A 22,957-nucleotide genomic window follows, 5' to 3' on the forward strand; every position below is an offset into this window, starting at 1 on the left:
AGTTTCTAGAAAAAGGTAGAGGGGATGGAGAAACAGAAGAGGGTGCTTCCCCTGAAACAAAGCTGGAAGTTTTAAATACGAGTTATATCAAAAGGCTTGGATTTGGAAATGCTAACAACAGAGATTAGATGAAAAAGATTAAACCATGAAATCAATGGGTAGAATTTTGAAATGTGAGCAAGATTTATGAACAGAACCTTTTTGAATTTAAATCTGAATTCTTCCCCAGTTTATTTTTTTACATTTTTTTGTATATTGATTTTTAGAGAGAGAGAGAGAGAAACACCTATTTGTTGTTCCACTTATTTATGCATTCATTGGTTGTTGTATGAGCTAGAGACAGAACCCACAACTTTGGTGTAATGAAATGATGCTCTAACCAACTGAGTTATCCAGCCAGGGCCTCTTCCCTGGTTTCTAGAACATTTCTGCTGGGTGGTTATACAGGCCAGGGCTTCTCAAACTGTCTATCATGAGGGACACGTGTGTGTTTCCCAATCACTCACACACTGACACTTTCGAAAAATACAATAATAAAAAGAATTACTAGAAAAATAAAACAGAAGAAATCGGACATGCAAAATACAAGTCCAAATTTCTCATTAGATTCAACAGACCACATTCTGTCAAAATGCTGTAAGAATTTCTACCTGCTATCGCTTCTTGGCCTTTTGGCTAAGGTCAAGTGAAGTTTCTGCATGCTTTCTCTTGATTTCTGCACTTTGGTGCAGGTCAATAACCAATAGTTTGCAAACTGGCTCCTGTTCACTTACCACACCTCAAAGGGCACCAAATTAGATGATCATATATTTTCAATAATAGACATTATAAGGAATGAAAAAGTTAATGAGAGGAGGACACTCACGTACAAATATTACAATGGTGGGAATGTTAAGGGCATAAATTAATAGAAAAATAAATACTTTCTAGGCAACATTTAAAACTATATAACAAAATTATTCAAATGGTGAAAAGTTCTTCTGTGTGCGTATCTCCCCAAAGTAGAGTAAATTCTTGATTCTCTTGGAGAGTAATTGTTTTCAAAGCAAAAGTTTTAAAGTGATCCCTCACTGTTAACAGTAGGGTAGCAATAAGCACTAACATCAAGCCAATAAAATTAATAAGCAGCATGACAGGCTCTAATACATTTCATTGGTGTCTTTCCTCTGTCATTTGAGCCCAGAATGAGCTGTTATTATCACTGAGCTCCAAACCTCTCATTTTGGCCTCAGATGATTACAGCTGCTAATGCAGTGCATGCTACAGTAGTTTTCAGTAACTGGTTTAGGGTTAAAGTATCATATTTAAAGGACTTAATTATGATCCACGGGGGGAACAAGTTGTGGCCATACGACTTTGATCTGTTTTCTAGAGTGGCCTACAAAAATTTGGACTCCTGACGATCTATTTTCTCAACCATTTCAGAGCAAGCAGCTTTTACAATCCAGTTTCTCCGCCACAGACTGGGGTTTTGAAACGCTTTCAGTTGGCGATGGGCCAGTGCTTGTTGGAAGGGGGCCACGGCTCTTTGTCTCTCACCCCAGATGAAATTCTTCAAGCCCCTTAACTCAATCTTTCCCTCACATGAAGAATTTAGTTTCAGGTTTCTGCAAATGAGCAAGCTTCGCACTTGAAGCGAGAAAAAGGATTGTTCGTTTTCCCAGTTAAATCCCGTCGCAGCCCCGCGGGGGATTTGGCGCGCGGGCGCCACCTCTGGCCCGCCCCTCGCCCTGCACTCTGGTGCAGGGTGTGCTTATCCAAGGCTTTCTGATTTACCTTTTAATTTCATACCCATTCGCATCCTTCCGCTCTACCTTCTTAATTTTATGGACAATTTGTCCTTTTAAAACTCTGATTAAAGTATTAAGCAACTGTCTGATGTAACCATTCAGTGCAAGTTCAATGCTAGCCCATCCTTTGGGACCATATATAACTTTATGAAAATGTCAGTGAATCCATATTGGGTTGTTTTTTTTTTTCTTTTGAGGAAATGTAATTTAGGTTTTACATGTTCAAAATGCTGTTACATCAATTCTAACCTTCAGCATTTCTTATTTGGGCACTAACTCTGTATCCTATGCAGGTATGTAAGCCTCTTACAATTGTTCCATTCATAAAAGTAAGGAGACGAGGTTTTGCTATTGTGGGTTTTTAATGACAACTGCACTTAAATCTTGTGACTCTAACTTCGTACTGAGATGACCACCTTCTTAAGAAGAACAGATGTTACCACAAAGTTTATTTCAAAAAAAAATGAAAATTGGTTCCTGCATGACAATGATCTTAATATTAAAAAACGAGAATGTTCTCAAGTTATTTGATGCCCTCTGTCAAATGTGCTACTGAGAAAGTTAATGGTGAAACCCTGCCTGTTTCATCTGCGGAGCATAAAGCACACCAGAGCATGCATGTGGGATATTAGAAGAAACAATTATCTGATGGTTCTTCAATTTCAGACTCGCCTTTCGCTAGTTGCCCCTAAATCCTACTGTGTCTGGGAAGGGGCTTTGGAATGAGGTTTGAGTGCTGGGGTTCTCGTGGGCTGCCTGGCTTGTCCCAGGGGTACTTCCTCCAAACGCTGCCGAAGCCCCATGGCATTCCGTAGAGGGCCGCCGTGCACGTTCAGGGCAGGGAACTGCGTGGATTTTTAAAATTTACATTATTTCAGCTGTGCTCACTTTTTTCTTTATTGTCTTCTTGCCTCCTACAGAGTTCTCTTTTCAAGCATTGTCGAAGGGAGGGGGGCGCCCGATATGAACTCTTTACTGCCCGGGCAGGAAGGAGTTTCCCTCTCCCAGCAATTCAGATAGCTCCTAAAGCACGTTCATTTAACCCACTGTGGGCCTGAGCCCCAGATAGCCCTGTTTTGCAGCTCTTTCTGTGTTAAAGCAAATAAAATCATTTCAAAGTTTCCCATGGGTCATTAGCATAGCCTAGTAGATAGCCTAAGGGAGTTATGTACTGTATTTTTTTAAAAAATTTTTACATACATTGGTATTTGGGGAAGCTTTAGTTCTGTACTTTTACAACTGAGTTCTTCCTAACTTAAGGGTTATATTTAAATCAACTCTTGTCAGTTTTTCTAGTTTTATTAAAATATAATTGACACATAACATTATATTAGTTTAAGGTGTACAACATATATATAGTGTTATAGTGTGTTAAGTGTATTTAGTGTGTTAACTAAACACAATAAGTTTAGTTAACATCCATTGCCTCATGTAGTTACAAGTTATCTTTCTTGAGATGAGAAATTTTAAGATCTGCATTTCTGGTTTTTCACTATGAATTTTGCAGTATCTTCTACCATATCATAGACTCATATCATATCATTCAAGGAAACAGCAGGTGATATTTTTATGTCAAAACTCTGATATTATTGATAACTGTAGTCATTATATTATCCATATAGAAAAGCTCTAATACATTTGGGGGGCAGATAATTAATGTATGCAACACTCTTTGTTCACAATCCCTATTCTATAAATATGTTAAGTATTATCATCATTAATAGAAGAGAGACTCTGTATTCTCATAGTGGAGTTAATGAGCCCATTCGTATCATAATTACTTGACAGTGATAGAACAGTATGTCTTGCAAACTAAAGGTGGCTTAGAGGAGGACAGCAGTGTCTAAGAAACCTTCTCTTTGACTTTGCAGGATTACCTTGACTGCATCAGGGACCAAACGAAACTCCCTCTGGGGGCAGAAGAAAGATCAGCCCTGTTTGGAAACATACAGGATATCTACCACTTCAACAGGTAAGTGAATACTCAAAAGATTGCTCTCACACCAGGGCAGCCTAAGAAAACTTTCCCTGGAGTTTCTGATTCGACTTCATAACATTGTGTGAGCTCTCGTGACAAGAAGTCTTCCACCTAGAAGCATTCTGAATTGTATGTGAGTCCCCCATGTATTCAATATCCTGTCCTGCTCCATCCTCCTAATTCAGAGGAGAGACCTGTTTCCCCTGGCAGAGCAGTGGCATTGTTCTCCCTCACACAATACGGATGGGGCATCCAGAACGCCACACGGGCTTTGTCTGCAGCATCCCCACCCCCACGGCACTTTCCTTCTGCCTGGCGAGTGGACAGGATGCAGTAATCACACAGTAAATACTTCAAGTCATACATGGTAGTTTGTATTAGTTAATAATTAAAATTAAAAATGATTCATTTCAATCAAACATGTATTAAGTACCTATGATGTAGCAGGCACTGGGCTTAGACAATTTCCATAGTAAACAAGACAGCCAGGGAGCTGAAAGGGCTGGGCAAGCAAGTCAGTTATTATAAAGTAGAGATACTTTTAGGAAGACGAGGTAGTAGGCAGCTTAAGAACACAGACGCTGGCATAGCAACAGGGATCCTGAGAAAGAAGAATGAAGTTGGAAGAATCACGCTACTTAATATCAAACTATAATATAAGGCCATAGTAATCAAAACAGCATGGTATTGGCATAAAAATAGACACATAGATCAATGGAACAGAATGGAGATCCCAGAAATAAACCCATAGCTTTACAGTCAATTAATATTTGACAGAGGAAGCAAGCACATATAACAGGCTAAAGATAGTTTATTCAATAAATGGTGGGAAAATTGGACAGATATGTGCAGAAAAATGAAAATAGACCACCTTCATACACCACACACAAGAATAAATTCAGAATGGGTCAAAGACTTAAATATTAGACCCAAAACCATAAAAATTGTAGGACAAAAACATAGGCAGCAAAATCTCGGACATTGCTCGTAGCAATATTTTATTGGATGTATCTCCCCAGGCAAGGGAAACAAAAGAAAAAATAAACAAATAGGACTTCATCAAACTAAAAAGTTTTTGCACAGCAGGGAAATCATCAACAAAGTAAAAAAGAGAATCCGCAGAATGGGAGAACATATTCACCGATACATGTGATAAGGGGTTAATATCTAAAACTTATAAGGAACTTAACAAAACTCAGCAACAAAAAAAAGTCCAATTAAAAAATGGGCAAAGAATATGAATAGGCACTTCTCCAAAGAGGACATCCAGATGACCAATAGACATATGAAAAGAATGCTCAGCATCACTAATCATCAGAGAAATGCAAATTAAAACTACAATGATATACCATCTCATACCTGTGAGAAAGTCTATCATCAATAAATCAAAACACAGCAAGTGCTGGCAAGGATGTGGAAAGTGGGGAACCCTTTTGCACTGTTGGTGGGAATGCAGACTGGTGCAGCCACTGTGGAAAGCAGTGTGGTGATACCTAAAGAAGTTAAAAATGCATCTGCCTTTTGGCCCAACCATCCAACTTCTGGGAATATATCCAAAGGAACCCGAAACACTAATTGGAAAGAACATAAGCACCCCTATGTCCATTGCAGCATTATTTACAATTGCCAAGATATGGTAGCAGCCCACATGCCAATCAATAGATGAGTGGATAAAAGAACTATGGGACATTTATTACGCAACTCAGCTGTAAAAAAGAAGAAAAGTTTACCCTTTGTGACAATATGGGTGGACCTGGAAAACATTATGCTAAGTGAAATAAGCCAGTCAGAGAAAGACCAATACCATATGATTTCACTCGTATGTGGAATCTAATGAACAAACTGAACAAGGAGGGGACAGACTCAGAGATAGAGATCAGGATAACAGCTAGTTGGGGAGGTTAGTGGGTGAAGGGACCAAGCAAAAAGGAAGAAGGACTCATGAACACGGACAATGGTGATTGCTTGAGAGGGAGAGGGGTGTACGGGGGCATAACTGTAATGGAAATAATACAGTAAAGATTAAATTTAAAAAATAAAAGAGAACAGACTCTGGTTCCCAGGTTATCTGGGTTTGCATCCCAGCTGAACCATGTGTGTAGCCTTTGGTGAATCTTTAGTGGAGTAGAATAAATAACTTCCTCAGTTCAAGTCTTTGCTCATATCTTCCTGTCTCAATGCACTTACCCAGTGCCTCCCCGCTCTGCACACACACACACCCCTTCACTGCTCTGCTCTTTCTTTTTCTCCTGGAATTTAGCCATTTCTAACATGAAATCTGATTGCCTTTTGGGGTAGGGATCCTGTTTCTCTCTTCCCCACCCCCACTCATAGAACACTCCCTGAAGGCAGGTCTATCTGTGTTTTTACTGCCCAAGTGCTTAAAGCAGCGCCTGGCCCGTAGGAGGCATCAGAACTTTTGTGGAAGGAAAAAAGGGAGGGAGGGAGGGAGGGAGGGAGGAAGGAAGGGAGGAAGGAAGGAAGGAAGAGAAACAATAAGAATATCTACCTCATATGGTCATGGTGAAGCTTCAGTGAGCTGACGCACCTAATGTGCCTCTTTCAATGCCAGCACACAGGAAACACCAAAATCTTAACCAGCGATGGCATCGATTTTGAAATAGTAAAATCCCATAATAAAGTTCTGCAGGGTCGTCATTGTGTGACTCAACCACAATGCAAATTATAAATCCCCCTCCCCACTCTTTTCATACTGAAGCTGAGATAGCTGAGGCCTTCGAGGGCAGGGTCCACATCTCCTTTGCCATCGCTGCGCCCCTGGCCCCTGGCACAGACCTGGCCCCTGGGAGACGTGTTTGCTGAATTACATCGACTCACCTTCCAATTTTCTGAAAGCCAAGGATGTCAGAAATGCCGGATGTCAAAAATTGCAACATCTCTGTCATTTGATTCAGTAGACTTTGAAAACCAGTCTGCACGTTCCAAGACAGTGGTTTCAACCTGGGCTACACCCTGGATGGAATCACCTGAGAAGCTTCTTTTAAAAATTGTGGTGGCTCATGCCCCCAGAAATTCTGATGAATCAGTCTGGTGTGGGGCCAGGGCATCAGGATGTTTTCACAGGTCCTCAGTTTGCCATGTGCACCATGGTTGAAAAATACTATCTACATCAAATAACCACAATAATAGGAAAACAGAGAAAAGGCAGGAAAAAGCTGAACTAGGGACGTGGAGTCCGCCTGTTCATGTAACGTGTTCGTGTCAGAGCAGGGCCCACTGCAGCAGGCATTGATGGTAGAATCCTCTGAGCCTTGAGAGCCCACCAGTGGCACCAGAATGTAGGGAGAGGGGCGAGGCCTCGACGCTGGGAGGCTCCTGGCCTATGCCTCCCTGTGGTTTGGCTTGTAAACCGATGGCAGTGGCTGGTTATCTAGTGTGGTGCTAACTGCGTGCCAGCAGTTGTAGAGCTTCATGTGTGATATGCCTTATATGCCTCATCTGGGCTTCTCTGACTCCAAACCCATTGCAGCGGGATCCAGGAAGGGTGTTTTATTCCCTGGAATTCAGATCTTTACGTGTCTCCTAATTTCAAGGAAGTTAAGAATGGAGCCGCCACCTCTGTCAACAAGATGGCCCTTGGCAGTGGGGTCTGGTCTGCAACAGCTGGAAGAGTGAGAAGAACGTCCTCTTCCTGAGCTGATTCTCTGTTCTTTTCTCTTTGGCATTCTCAGACCAAGGAAGTCAGACGTGTCTAAAACAACCCAAGTCAGGGTGAATGAGCGCTGCGGCAATGACGTGTGAGGCATTGGTGGAGTGGCACAATGTTATGTGACCACGCTCGTGCCTGTCCCTTTTGTAGGTCATATTTATATAGCCCCCTGCACGTGTATTACGTCATCCTTGTAAGCCCCTGAGGTAGATCAGGTGCTCCTCGCAGAGACGGGGCACACATCCCACAGACCAGCAGTCAGCCGTGCCCTGCAGAGAGGCCTTTGCTCCAGGACACAGAGCTGGACGCCTAGCCTAGCCTATTGTGAATACCTTGGTTTTGCCAAACCTCTATTCTTTTTATTATTATTGTTATTACTATTATTTTATTATTTTCAAGAATATCTTCTTGTTAAACTTTTACAGTTAAATTGTCTGTACTCTTTTATCCCTATTCACTCTTATTTCCTTTCCCTTAAATCTGGAGTCTAAATTCATAACTCTGATGTCTTCGCTATTAAATTTGGTTAAATAAGAGTATTGGTGTGATTTTTTTTATGTTAATGCCTCCTATGAATCCTTTATTAAATATCACCCCACATCAGCGGATTTCAAAGACAGAACTATCCAGCAAATCTATGGTTGGGGCTTGAAATAATTTTGAAGTTTCTATTATTAGTTCAGGTCCAGGTTTTTCAGCATCATATAATATTATTGTGACTAACTAAGCAAGATTTGCATCTCTAAAATTATAGAGGGCAGAAAGGAAGCAGTTTTATGCTGACCTGAAAAATTCAACTGACTAGATTTTGTTTTTCAGGAAATATTTCCAAAACACAGAAAAACAGAGTGACATGATGAACCCCATGACCCACCCCCGCTCTATCAAAGCCTTTCCTTGTGCCGTATTTGCATTAGACATTCTTTAAAGCGTGAAGGCATTACAGTAGTGTTGAACCCCACGTGTACTCAGCCCGATTGCATTTCTCTCGGAGGAGAATGGCGCCGTGGTGGTAAGCCAGTTCTCCAGGGGGGGACAGGGGAGGGCGAACCTGAGACTGATAGTGTTTGCCAATTCCTACCGTGCAAACAGTCCGTCACAGCAGATTCCAAGCTCCTAACAAGACATCACCGAACATGGAATTAGGAAGCGCTATGCAGAATTGGCTCAGATGAGACAGTACAATCTGGCTCAATATGCCACTACAACTGTAACTACTTATCCAATACTTGGTGTTTCATTTCCAAGTATGACTTTGTTGCCATGACTGTATATGTAAGTGTTTATTTAAAATATGTAACGTGCTAGCACTTATTTCAAACATGGCATAAATTGTGTCAATTTTTTAGAATTTTTTTTCACTCATCGCTGTTTTTGACATTTATCACTCTACTTTGTTTGTTTCAATTGCTGGATAATATTCTATTGGGGGAATATATTACTTTGCCTTTTGCTGATTGCAGTAAGACCAAGCATCTTTTCTTGTTCGTTGGCTCACATCCACAGCCCATTTGCCTGTCAGGATGTTTCTTTTTCATATTGTTGCATAGGAGTTGTTGATGAATTCTGGCTAGTGATCTTTGTGGGTTATGTGAGTTGCAAATCATGTCCTAGTATGAGACTTGGTTTTTTGTTTAACTTTAATTGTGGTTTCTTTGAAAAGAAGTTGTGTAATTCATGAGTTTGACTACACTAAATAAATATACTTTTTATAGGATGTGGGTTTTGCGTTGTGTTTAAAAAATCATCTCCTGTTCTCAGTTCATAAATTTATTTTTTCCTAAAAGTTTCATAATCTTGCTTTTCACATGTATCCTTAATCTAACTGAAATTGATGAAAGTATGGCATATGTTAGGAAATCCAGATTCTTATTTTCATATGGCTTGCCAATGACCCCATCACCACTGGTTGAAAAGACATCCTTCTATGCTGATTTGTAGTTCCCCATTCTTCCCGTGTCCAGTTTACATGTATGCGTGGATCTGTGTCTGAACTCTGTACTCCATTCCGTCGGTCTATTTGATCATCCCTGCCCCATACCACATTGTCTTCATTATTAAACCCATATTGCTGCTCTTCAACGTTGGCTTAGCTTTCCTGGACCCTTTTGCACTGGCAAGTTCAGTGAAGCACTCTGACGGCATTTTTATTGAAACTGCATTTCATTTACTTATTAATTTTGGCAGAATTGACATCTTTACAATATCGAGTCATCCTATCCATAAATATGGATCTCTTTAATCAAGCCTTTTTAAAGTCCTATAATAATATTTTCTAATTTCTCTATCATATTCATACATGTAACTTTTAAATTTTCTATTTTTAATTGACTGTTATTGTCATCTAGGAGCGCTTTTGATTTTTATATGTTGATAATATATCCAACAAACATTCTGAATTTTCCCATTAGTTACAATAATGGAGTATAGATTTTGTGGGGGAGGGGTTTCCATGCAGACAGTGATATCTGATAATGAAAAGAAGTTTATTTTCCTTTATAGTTCTAACCCCCTCTTTTTTCTTGTGTTATTGCTTTGGGTTAAGTCCCACCATATAGTGTTGATCAGACATTGGCATCCTTATCTTCTTTCTGACATTAGCAAGAATGCTACAACTGTTTTACCATTAAGTATGATGTTTGCTCTGATATTAGATAAACACTTTTTCCTGTTTCGCTAAGGTATTGTGAATAAATATTGGATTTTATTGAATGTTTAATATGCCTCTAAGGAAATTAGCACATGATTTCTTTCCTATTCAAAATGTGGTAAATTATATTAACAGGAATTCTTATTTGAATTATATATACATTACTAGAATGAACTCTACCTAGCCATGATATTTTATATATTTATGTACTGATAAGGTTGATTTATTTGTTATTTTTTTGAAAATGTTTTCATTCATGTTCATAAATGATAAAAGTATATAATTCTCTCCTTACACTATCTTTGTCCAGGTTTGGTACATGACTAGATTTAAATTGTTATTTCACAAAATCTTCCAAAATGAAATGTCTTGGAATGAAACTGAGACTTCATTTTTTTTCTTTTTGTGTGTGTGTGTCAAAATATCTTTTTCTCTCCTAATCCCTTTGACAGCCTAGATATTTAATACTTTGATTTGATGGCTGGAAGAAATCCCAAATGGTCAGGAAACTAGGGCTGTCAAAAAAAAAGCCACTTTCCCCATTTTAACTTACCCCTAAAAAGCTCAAAACCTTTTTTTTTTTTTTTACTGCCAACTAAAGAAGAAATGCCAGCTGCTTTATAAAGCAACACTCTCTTGGAATACAGAACAGTTATCTAAACTATAACTTGAATCTTTAAGAATAAAGTATGAGGAAACAGAGGCCATTCCTCCATAATGATTTTCTATTTTAAAATTATTTTTTAGGAAATTAAAATCATCAAAACCCCCTTCCTTCTCCAAGAAGTGGAATAAAAATTTCCTTTTTCCTTCAACTCGTCTTCAACACCTATGCGGAATCCCTGTGGTGTGTAAGACGCTGGGCTAAGTCTGGCAGTATGGAAGTGAATAACACCATTGTATAGCAGAGGCAGTAAGTCATATAATCAAGGCATGAACAAAATGCTTTGAGAACTCTGAGGAACATGCAATTAATTTTATCTGAGGGGGCTAGTGAAAGCTTCACAGAGCCAGAAAGACCAAAAACTGATATGGGCCATGCTTTTTTCTCCCCTGAAATGTAATTTAGAAGATGACTCATGGGCTACATATCACAGTAAGGCAAGGAAAGGTGGGACCAGTTACCATTTTAGTGCATTTTCATACCACTGAAATGTTTCTAATTTCTGCGCAATGGTAGAAATATTTTTACCCACAGCCTTTATTCATGTGAACTTTCAGAACATTTAGCACACTGTTCATCTCGCCCCATTTTCTGTTCCCACATGCACGCATGTCCCTGTGGACACCAGGCGTTAAAATGCCAGCTGACCTACTTCAGTGGGTGGCAAAAGGAGGCGGTGCTCTGAGTCTGTTGCAGACCGGAAGGGGAGAGGCCTCATTCCCGAATCATTCAGTGTAAGGCAGTTGAATCTTTAAGGTCAAAATACAGTTTCCAACTTGAAGTTCATATCAGTGGTCAGGGAAAATTTTTTACATAATACGGTGTATAAAAGTGAACAGTGTTTCCTCTAATTTCCCATCCAAACATAGGACGTGAGCTCAAGTAAAAAAAATCTTATTTTCTTTCTTAGAGCCCTACTCAAAAAGGAGGAAATATATGGAAAATTACTCAGGGAAAAGGGAAAATGCCCCAAACCTGAAGGGAGGGTGAGTCTAAGTTTAGTTTTGAGAACAAAACACGATCTAGGAGTCACCTCTTCCCAGTGATGCACACATGGAGTTGTTCATCACCTGCACAGATGCAAGGAGACACCAAGTGCCCACCCCATCAGGCTGTAACTGGAAAGGCCCAGTCCTGTTTCCGATCTTTATGGGGTATCTCCAGTGGCTGATACACCCCATCCCCTGGCGCCATCTGTGCACCCATGGTACATGGCATTTTGCTTTACAGTTAGTCTTCTTTTTGTGTCTTCCACACTCCCTGTTGTTCATCAAACTCCAGCCACCAGAGCTTCCTTTCTAAACCTCACATGAGAACACGCCAAGCTCCTTCTGTCCTGGACTCAACCAGTTTCTTAAATGACTTTCTCTCGTAACCCTCCGCACACTCCAGTGCCACCTCCTCAGAGAGCCCCCCGTGACTGCTCCAACTCCCTTCCTCCCACTCCCCGCCTCAGTTGCTCTCTGTCACATCGTCCTCTTTAGTTGTTTTATGTCACACAGTACAATGTCCTATTAGGTTGTTTTTTATTTTTTCTGTAAAGTCAGTATTTGATTATTTTTCATAGAAACATTTATGAAAAGTCATAATGTGCTGGGATGTGGGAGTTTCTCCTATAATTTCATTTAGGGACTTTTTTTTTTAGCAAAATGGGTTTTTAATATTTGATTTATAGTGTAAGAATACTTGACGTGAGATGTATCCTCTTTAAAAAATTTTAAGTGTGCAATACATTATTGTTTGCTTAGGTATGATGTTGTACAGCAGATCTCTAGGATTTATTCATCTTGTTTAACTGAAACTTCATGCCTGTTGATGAGCAACTCTTCTGTTTCCCTCACCCCCAGCCCCTGGCAACCACCATTTTACTACCTGATTCCTGGAGTTTGACTATTTTAGATTTCTCATGTAAGTGGGATCATAGCAGTATTTGTCTTCCTGTGACTTGATTATTTCATGGAGCATAATGTCCTCAAGTTTCATCCATGTTATCACATATCACAGAATTTCCTTCTTTTTTAAAGCTAAATAATATTTCATTGTATGTCTCTACTATATTCCACATTTTTTTATCCATTAATGGACAGTTAGCTTTGTGCTGTTTCAATAAACATGAGAGTGCTCATATCTCTTCAAGATCCTAATTTCAATTCTTTTGGACAAATACCCCAAAATTAGGCTGCTAGATCATATGGTAGCTCTATTTTTAATTTTTTGAAGAACCTCCATTCTGCTTTTCATAGTACCTGCACCATTTTGCATTCCCACTAATAGTGCACAAGGGTTCCAGTTCCTCACGCCCTTGCCAACATTTGTTGTCTTTTGCTTGATATTGTGTTGATTATTTATTCAATTATTAACACTAATGATGCCTGATGAGAACGTAAGCACTGTATGACAGGGCGCTATGTTCTTTACTATCTAACTCCAGTGCCTATAACATTGCCTGACACATTAAAGTTTCTTTTTTTAAAAATTTTCTTCTTTTTTTTAAAGGTTTTATTTATTTACTTTTAGAAAGATGGGAAGAGGGAAGAAGAAAGAGAGGGAGAGAAACATCAGTGTATGAGAGACATATCCGTTGTTTGCCTCTCACATGCCCCCAACCAATGACCTGGCCCACCACCCAGGCATGTGCCCTGCCTGGGAATTGAATCAGCGACCCTTTGGTTCATCTGCTAGTGCTCAATCCACTGAGGCACACCAGCCAGAGCAAAATTTTCAATCATTACTATATTGAATGTAGAGCAAACAGGCTGGTGGGCCAACTATATCAGGATGATAGCCCTGATGACAAGGGCATGAGCTAAATCCCACTGCTTCCTCCTCACTGTTCCCACTTTTAGTGTGTTTATCCTGTTTTACAAAGGACTCATGGACATGAACAATAGTGTGGAGATTGCTGGGGAGAGGAGAGGAATAAGGGGACTAAATGGTAATGGAGAAAGTACAATAAAGATTAAATAGTCCTGGCTGGTGTGGCTCAGTGGATTGAGCACCAGCCTGCAAACCAAAGCATCACTGGTTCAATTCCCAGTCAGGGCACATGCCTGGGTTGCAGGCCAGGTCCCCAGTAGGGGGCGTGCAAGAGGCAACCACACATTGATATTTCTCTCCCTTTCTCCTTCCCTTCCTCCTCTCTAGAAATAAATAAATAAAATCTTTTTTAAAAAAAGATTAAATTTAAAAAAAAAAAAAGAGTTGTAAAGGAAGACTGGCCAAATGACTCAAACAGGGCCTCCCATGTAGACAGGTACCCTGTTGAAGACACCATGATGCACAATCTAGCCCTCAGCTTTCTGGAGTCAGTCAGGAAACAAATCGTCTAGGAGCTGTGTTTATAACAGAGTACAGAACTGGGAGTCAGAGCCCTGACACTAACCCCCGCCGTGGCCACTAATTATTAGCTGTGTGATCTAAGGTAAGCCGCCTCCCTTTTATGAGCCATGATTTCCTCCCCTTAAAATTAGGGGTTGGGACTGGAAGGTGTCTACGCAACCTCCCAGACCGGTGACTCTTGGGCAATAAGCGCCCGTCATTCATTTACCTGTGAGCTTTACCTAGGCCCTGGGTGTGTCCCCTGAGACACTTCCTCCTGCCAAGTCAACTCCGGAGATGAAGTTAAAGCTCAAAGGGGAGCGTGAGGAGCGTAACGTGTAGAGCATGAGGAGCTCAGTGCTGTCAAGGAGTACTTCTATTAAGCAGTGAGAGGTAGCATGATGGGTTCTGCTCAAAACTCCCCTGTGCTCAGAAAGAGGATTTACACTGAAAGGCCAGGACACAAAACCTGCCTTCAAAGCGCTGCGTCCTCCAGTAACGGGAACACTGGCCCCCAAGTGTTGCTTTTTGGCTTTTCTTTTTCTTCAAACTTTTATCTCTGTCCAGTATGTAGGTCCCAATGATTGGATTTCAACTGTCTTTAATTTAACCACATCCATGTTTCTTCAAAAGATTTTTTTGAATTTTTATGAGTTTATTTGAGCCAAACTGATGACATATGCTGAGGAGCGAGACCTCAAGTGCTCCTGTAAGAGATATTGGTATAAATATCAGAACCATATTTTCCAAACTAAAAACAATCTTACAAAGGGAACGTTTTTCTAAGAATATTAAGAAAGAATGTTTGAAGTTGAGACTCTCCTGAAATCATACATTTGGTCAAAGATCTTCTCCAAAGTGCAAGATAGACCGATGGATTTTAAAGTAACAGAGTATAGTACATTGGTATGGTTTTAGACTCCAACAAACCCCTAAGAAACTACCACTTGTTGAGTTTCAATGTAATATCCAAGAAAGATATCCCCACTTGTCTGAAAGGCTGTTAAAATATCCCTCCCTTTTCTAATGACATTATGTGTGTAAGGCTGGACTTTTTTCTATATACTTCAACCAAAATAAAAGATCATAATAGATTGAATGCAGAAGCAGATATGAGAATCCGTCTGGATTAAGGTAAAGGTTAGAGATTTGTAAAAAGTGTAAAACAATGCTACTCTTACTAATTTTTTTTTTGTTCATAAAACCTATTCTTCACAGAAAGTTATTCATGTTCTCATATCATTCTATTTATTATGAAGTGACTTGGTCAATTTTTTAAAATTATTTTAATTTTTACTGTGGAAAAATATTGATAGATATAATCCACGTAAAGAACTCTTAAGGCTCTAACATCAAAAGCCCGAGACCCACTACCTCGCAATAAGGAGCTCCCATGCCCAGCTGAACCACTGTGCTGAGTCTGTGGTCAGCTCCAGGGTCTCACCGTCAAGTACAGAAGGACGAGCGAAGGTCCCCGGATATTTGGGGAGAGCCTCTACCATGAAAGACAGAAGCCAAAGTGACCGGAGAGAAGGGAGCTCAGCTGCAACCAAGGAGCAGGAAAGAAAAATCCAATATAATAACATCATCTTGAGAAATAAACGATTTTACAGCCATGAAGTAAGAACAGAAACATCTAAAGAGCTTACTTTAAAAAAAAAAATTGAAATTTAAAATCAGACATGAAAATGAAAGAATTCAATAAAGTGGGATTGAAAATAAAGTTGAAGTGTCTCAGAAAACAGAACAAAAAACGAGAGAAAACAAAAGACTGAACATGTGAATAATAGGAGTTTCAGAAAGAGAGAGAAGAGAAAGGGGGAGGGAAGGAAATAGCAAAGACAGCATTCAGGGACAGAGAGGTGCCTTAGCTTTTGGGTCCTGGGATCTGTATGTGCTTAAAAAGTACTTAGGACCGAAAAAGCTTTTTTTGTTTATGGTTTATGATGTTTTGTTTATCGTGATAGAAATTAAAACTGAGAAATTGTTAGACTATCAACATATTCAATAACAATAAGAAACCCACAGATTTTTAGAAAACTAATTTTACTACCCATCTCACTCATGTTTTTGGCATGTTGGCATTGTTTTACATTTTTGCAAATCTCTGTCCTGTCTGACTTAGTAGATGACAGCAGGGTTCCCATATCTGCTCCTACTTTCATCTCTTTCAGGTCATGTAGCCTCTGGAGAGTCCACTATAGTCTCATGAGAGAATGAGTGTAGGGGCAGAGAATTTTTATGAAAGTAGTGGCCTTCTGGACCTCCTGAATGGGTCCCAGGGCCCTGGAGATCACTTTGGGAACTGACATTCAAGAATATTTCCCAAATATTCAAATTGGCTCTGGTCATGAACAAGACCCACCCCCAAAGCCACTCATCACAGAATTTCAGAATGATGTTAACCAAGAGAAAACTCTAAAAGCTTCCAGAATGGAGAAACAGATCACATGGAACCTGGATCATAAATCAGAATTCATGAGGCAACAGATGGTTTCCTGAATACTCAGAGAAAATGATCTCCAACCAAGAAATTCTCTATCCACTGACATAATCAGCCAAGTGTGGACATTTTGAAATAGGAAGAGTCTCAGAAACTTTACCACCTATGACCCCTACTCAGAAAGCTGCTGGGCTTTGTCATTTGAAGGAGGGAATACATCTGAAATGGTGTCTAAGAAGCAAGGTTTCCAACACAGGAGCTAGGTGAAGGGCATCGTCAGGATGCCGCTGGAGAGAGACCCCAGCAGGCCCGGAGGGCAGCCTGTGCGGGTGGGAGCAGAAGGACACAGGGCTCCCAGAGGGAGGTCACCAGGGGACAAGGCAGCCGAGGGATACTCTGATGTTTGCACACGGTGAGGCGAGACTTAGGCTTCTGCCGCAAAGTCGGAGAATAAATCCATGGTGTGTACTTTGATACAAAGCACACACAAAAAGAGAGAGACAATTTTAAATGCATGGAAAACATGTTGTACAAGAAAGGGAATGTAATTATGGTATACTGCAGGGCTCGGCTGAGAATAATATTTAAAATGTAATAATATCTAAAAATGTAAGCTCTGACCTTAATCAAATTTTGTAACAACTCATTGGGAAGATGGGAGGAGGGTAGGTCTGGGGAAATTCAGAAGTCAGAATGTGTAAAACTGAAAAGTAACGAAAGTGCAGCATCAGCTTGTTTAGAAACATCAAAACAGCAGAAACAGCTACAGCTGAAAATTCTTCTAGAGAGAGGCAATTTAAAGTGGGAAATGGAATGCAGCATTATTTAACTTTTTTATTAAACTATGTCAGGCCCAGCTAATTAAAATAAACACTTAACGTAGTAAAATATATATCAACACAACTTACATGAGGTGCAATTTGGAAATGCGTTAACATTGGCACTGAAAATGCCCTTTGACCCACAATTCCATTTGTAGAATTTTATCCCACAGTAGGAAATCTGTTAAATTAATTATACGATGTCCATCCAATGAAATATTATGCAGTCACTTGAAATAATGATCATTAAAAAATGATACAGGTTTACATCTTTGAAAAGACATTTCCTTTCCTAATATATCTTTCCTAAAGGGCACTCGCTGTGTTTAAAATTTTATCTTAGTGTGATTTTTCATTGAATGTCTGACTCTTCCAATGGACTCCAAGCTCCAGGAGACCAGGAACCAAGTCTCAATTTGCTCACAGATGTATTTGCTCTTAGGGCTTGTACAACACCTGGTACCTGGAAAGCTATTTGATGAATGAATGAGTGTGTGAGAGCACCTGTGCAGACAATGAGAAACATCTAGAAGGCTTAAATGTTAGAGCTTATATCTGGGTGGAAGAGTTATAGATCGGATCAATGTTTAAATTCTTACTCCATCATGGCCTTGGGCAAGTCCCTTATCTAAACCTTGAATATAATGACAATAGGTCCTCAGTTATCCAATTAAATGATTCCTTCTAAAAGCCATATCAGTGTTTAAGCTTCTAAGTTATATGAAATGTCCTCAACCATAAGACTACACTCTAATATTTTCTTTTTTTTTTTTATTAGCGAACTTTTGCAAGATTTGGAAAACTGTGAAAATGACCCTGTGGCCATAGCAGAATGTTTTGTGTCCAAGGTAAGCGGGGTTCATTTCTCTGGGCCAACCAAGGCAGATACAGAGTACAAATTGTTTTCATTTTATAGTTAAAATGACTTGTTTGTTCCATGCTGGGTGAAGCTAGCCTCTAATCTCTCTCACTCTGGTTTCATTCTTCCTTTATTTCTTTTTTTTATCAGCAAGGAAAAAATAAATGCTGTTACTGTTCCCAGTAAGCTTGGAAATACTAACTTAGTAGTTTTCCTGGAATTCATATAGTAACTGAATGACGTTACTCATCTTTCCTCTGGGAGGGGGGGCTTTAAATTTGGGGAAAGGGAGGTCAAAAGAGAAGAATTTTAGAAAAATAAATAAATATAAAATAACACCAGACTAGTTAGACTATAAATATTTTATATATAATATATATGGCATTAGCCTAGGCTATATAATTGTCATTTATGTTAGTGAATAAAGAGAAGGAGAATTATTCTCTTACATCTTAAAAATGCATTCTTATTTTTCTTAAGCTGCATTGATGGTTTAGAAAACTACGAGGAAAGGATTTGACTTTTAAAGCTTAAATGACAGTTGGGTCGTACCCTGTGCTGGGAGAGGAGATAGAATTCTGAAATACACAAGGCAACCCTTGACAACATTACTTCCGGGTGATGCTACCTACTACATAGGAATCCTGTCTCAAGTTTCTCTGGAAAAGTTCAACAACTTTTGTTCGGAAAACCTCTAGCAGAAATTCTTTTGCAGCAAAACTTTGTGTGATTTCCCCATGTGTGGTTTCACATGTACAAAGATTTAAGCAGAGCGCATGACAGTACTTTGGGATCAACGGGGAATTAGCACCTCATTTCAAGCTCCAGAGTCCTTTGCAGGTCCCTTGGGGACTTGGAGATGTCCTCCCAGGTTGGCCTGGCTCCGGACTTGTTCCACAGGGTCATTTATGACAGCTGCAGATCCATCCTTTGGTTTAGGATCCAAACATAACACTCCGGGTTTTATGGAAGTGTGGCTCCTTACAGGCAGTTGGTGGCCGTGTGTATAAAACATTCCTCACGGTGTGGGTGGGGGTGAGGTTAGGGGTGGGAAGTTGTGAAATGTCTGTGCTCACATGGTTGCATACAGTTCTTTTCACAAGTTGCCTCTGTCATAATTAATTCTCCTAAAGGGTAGGAGTTAGAAAAAGAGAGGGAAAATGAAAGCGCAAGAAATGGGTCAAAAGATATGCCAAGTATATCAAAGAAGATATGTTAAAATAACCACAGCACATAAACAACACAGAGGCTTTTGGAAACGTTCGGTCTTTTACTGGTAACTGTAATCACAAGTTGATTAAAGACGGTCCAGCATATGCTTAGCTCTGGCTTAATTATTCACATAAAAGTTTGTTTATGTGCTCTGTTGCCAACTCCCAAATCTTATTTTTCATTGTAATATTGCCAAGTTTAATTAGAAGACTGACTTTGGGCACTGCACACTTTCACGAGGCAGCAGGGAACGGTGAGGGAGTGCTTGGTTCTGGCACACCCCGCTCTTCACTCAGCACCCTGAAATTCAGAAGATGGTACGTTTTCTGAAACCACCAGCTGCTCCAGTCTGGGGAGGGATGGAAAATTGCGTTAATTGACAGGCTATTAATGAAAGAAGGAAAGCTGGCGGTTGACTTGGGCTTTTATCTGAATCACTGGGGCCTACACCAAGATTCATCTCTGACCTTGCTCTTGCGGTCTGTGGGGGTTCCAGAAACCCTTACCGACAACAGGAGAGTTCAGCGCGGCCTCCTTACCTGCCGCTCATAGAAGAACGGGAGCGCGGAGCATTCCTCCAGCATCTGCAGGAGGGATAGAGATACGATACGAGGTCCCTTCTGGGCAGGCCAAGCCGCCTCCCAGCTGAGCACTTGTCTGCTCCTAGAGCTTGAGAAACACCTGCAGCAGATTTACCTCTGTTTTCTGCCTTTTCCTTCAGCCTCATTGCCATCCCTTATCTTGACTGTCACCTGGGCTAACCCTGGGCAACACTGAGCAAGGAGACAAAGTTTGCGTTCAGAGGCCCCAGCGCCCCTTATTAACTTCCCCTTCCCTGAGGATGCCTGGCCTTCCTCCGCATCGGCACCTTTCTACCCCCAGTGCCCAGACATGCACACATGCGTGCACACATGCGTGCCACACACCCCCACCCACTTACTGAAAGTGCCCCCAGGAAATGCTGATAGCCCACATTCATATCAGGTCAATGTTGCCTTATCCATGTGCTCTTTACATATTGAGCTGTCCTCATAATGTCCAGGGAAATTACTCAGGCATCTGTGTGTGTGTGTGTGTGTGTGTGTGTGTGTGTGTGAGAGAGAGAGAGAGAGAGAGAGAGAGAGAGAGAGAGAGAGGAGAAGAAGAAGGAAGAGGGGAGAGGGGGAAGAGGAGGAAGGAGGAGGAAGGAGGAGGAGGACAGAGGATAAGAAAAAGGGAGATCCTGTGGCAGAAGAAACCCTCAAATCATGCTATTTTCTCTCTGGTGATTCATTCAATAGACATCTGAGTGCCCTATGTGCTCAGTTGAACAACATTGACTATCTTATATTTTTGTTTTTTCATAATGAAAAGTCTCATTTCTCATCATTTCTACTTGCAATTTGAGAGAGCTGAATAACCAAAACGAAATATGTATTTTTGTATAATTTCTTTATCATTGCCTTCTTTTCCCCCTAAATATTTCTGGAAAAGATTTGGGGTGGCATATATCAATAGGTATTTAAGGATTAACCAGAAACTCTTGATTTTTGTGTAAAATTATTGTTTGAAATGTTGACAGATCTTACAAATCTAAGATCATATATACATTTGATTCTGTATTAAAAACATGTAGCCAATTTAAATCAAATCCCTCAAATTTAATAAAGAACTAGAGTCATGATGTCACAAAACACAGAAATTCAATTGCACAGGAGTCTTGAGGCTTTAAGGTCTATATAGGTCAAATATAGGATGTAATTTAGACATTTTCATTGAGGTCATTGTGTTTAAGTTTTGTGTTTTTAATGATCCTAAACTTGTCAAAAATTAAGGAAAGACAACGTGATATTGTTCAATCCCAGGCTGAGCATAGCAGGAAGCAGGAAAGAAGCAAGAAACGGAGAGTGTGCGAGCAAATGCCGAGAAAGGCTCCAGTCTGATGTTAATTTACCAGATGACCTTGGGCAAGTCACTTCACTCTTCTTGTCCATGGAGTCAGGGCTGGACACGCTGGTGCTCTTGGGAGCTAGAAGGGCGGACGCAGTGTGTGAATGGGAGGCTGTGGCCTTGTAGGTATTTGCCTGGCCTCATGGGAACCTAAGTGTCCTGTGACTCCATGGGCCCAGGACCAGTGGATCTACTACCTTTTTAGGAGAAACCAGAAATCCAGACATTTTTATCATCCAACTTTTAGAAAATGGCAACTAATTTTGATTTTTTTACAGTGTTATGCTTGAAAATTTGGCAGCCTTCTAAACTGGTGAGGCCGTAGAGAAATTGGTACTCCCACCATCACAGGAAACCAAAATGGCACAGACCCATCGGAAGACAATATGGCTCTATGTAGCGAAACTACGTCTGAATGCACCCTTTAATCCAAGAATTCTACTTCCAGAAATCCGCTCCACAGATACAGTGGCAAAGATTCAATAAGTGGGATGCTATTCTTTGCAGTAATATTTTTATAATGTATAGATATATACAATTTATAGGAACATGTATATATGTATATATCCATATATGTATAGAAACACATAGAACAGCTCAAATGTCCATAAACAAGAAGCTAGTAGAGTAAACACATAATAGTGTGTGAGGAAGCGATAAAAGCAAATAAAGGCTATCTCTATGGACTACTAGGGAGGGGCGGAGTGTGCCAGGGGAAGGGATAAAAGTGTGTATAGCAACGTGGTTCTCAATGTGCTGTCCCTGGACCAGCCCCATCTAGGAACTGGTCAGAAAGCAGATTTTTAGGGCCAACCCCAGCCCTACGAAATCAGAAACTCTGGGGTGCCTGCTCCCCAGTGTCTGTTTTAATAAGCCCTCCAAGTGAATCTGAAACACACTGAAGTTTGTGCATCACTGGCATGACTTGTTTTATTTATCTAGGAATGAGGGAGGATATGCCTGTATTTAAATGTGTATTTTTTAAAAAAGAGGATAAGCCCTGGCTGGTGTGGCTCAGTGGATTGAGCACAGGCCTGCGTACCAAGTCAACGGTTCAATTCCCAGTCAGGGCACATGCTTGGATTGTAGACCAGGTCCCCAGTAAGGGGCTCTGGAGAGGCAACCACACATTGATGTTTCTCTCCCTCTCTTTCTCCTTCTCTTCCCCCTCTCTAAAAATAAATAAATAAAATGTTATTAAAAAATTAAAAAAGAGGATAAGCTGTACAATTAAATATTGGCCTCTTAGAGGGGAAGGGAGAAAATAAACTCGAATGGAAATGAATAAAAGCTAGTCTTTTTTGTATGTGCATTTCCTTGTAGAATTGACTTTGAAACCATGGACATATTTTACATAATTATAAAGCAAAATTAAAGTTTAAGGAAGCAGTCTCCAAAAATTGAAGGCAAAATGATATGAGCCTAATTGTGTATCCAGTTTGTGACACAATCACACAGAGGAAATTCCAACAGATTAAAAAATATGCTATAGACAATATTCAGCAAATACATCCTTAACCATTTTCTGTAATGATGTCACATATGGTGGTTGGTATTTTACCCTGAAATTATTGCGTGTACTGTGGGATAAAGCAAATGAGTATTTATGTTAGTGTCATTGAG

General features: G+C 40.1%; 1 protein-coding gene across 1 annotated transcript in view; it reads left to right on the plus strand.

Moving 5' to 3' along the window:
• PLEKHG1 (pleckstrin homology and RhoGEF domain containing G1) overlaps positions 1-22,957 on the plus strand; it is a 156,983-nt gene that overhangs the window by 97,009 nt on the left and 37,017 nt on the right. The window contains exons 3-4 of the mRNA XM_054570111.1: positions 3,662-3,762; positions 18,113-18,182. Coding sequence (XP_054426086.1) covers positions 3,662-3,762; positions 18,113-18,182 — 171 coding nt within the window. The remainder of the gene's footprint in view (positions 1-3,661; positions 3,763-18,112; positions 18,183-22,957) is intronic.

The sequence above is a fragment of the Pteronotus mesoamericanus genome, unplaced genomic scaffold (genome assembly GCF_021234165.1).
Source record: "Pteronotus mesoamericanus isolate MK-2021 breed Mesoamerican mustached bat unplaced genomic scaffold, CSHL_Meso_final contig_20, whole genome shotgun sequence".
In the NCBI taxonomy this organism is placed as follows: Eukaryota; Metazoa; Chordata; class Mammalia; order Chiroptera; family Mormoopidae; genus Pteronotus; species Pteronotus mesoamericanus.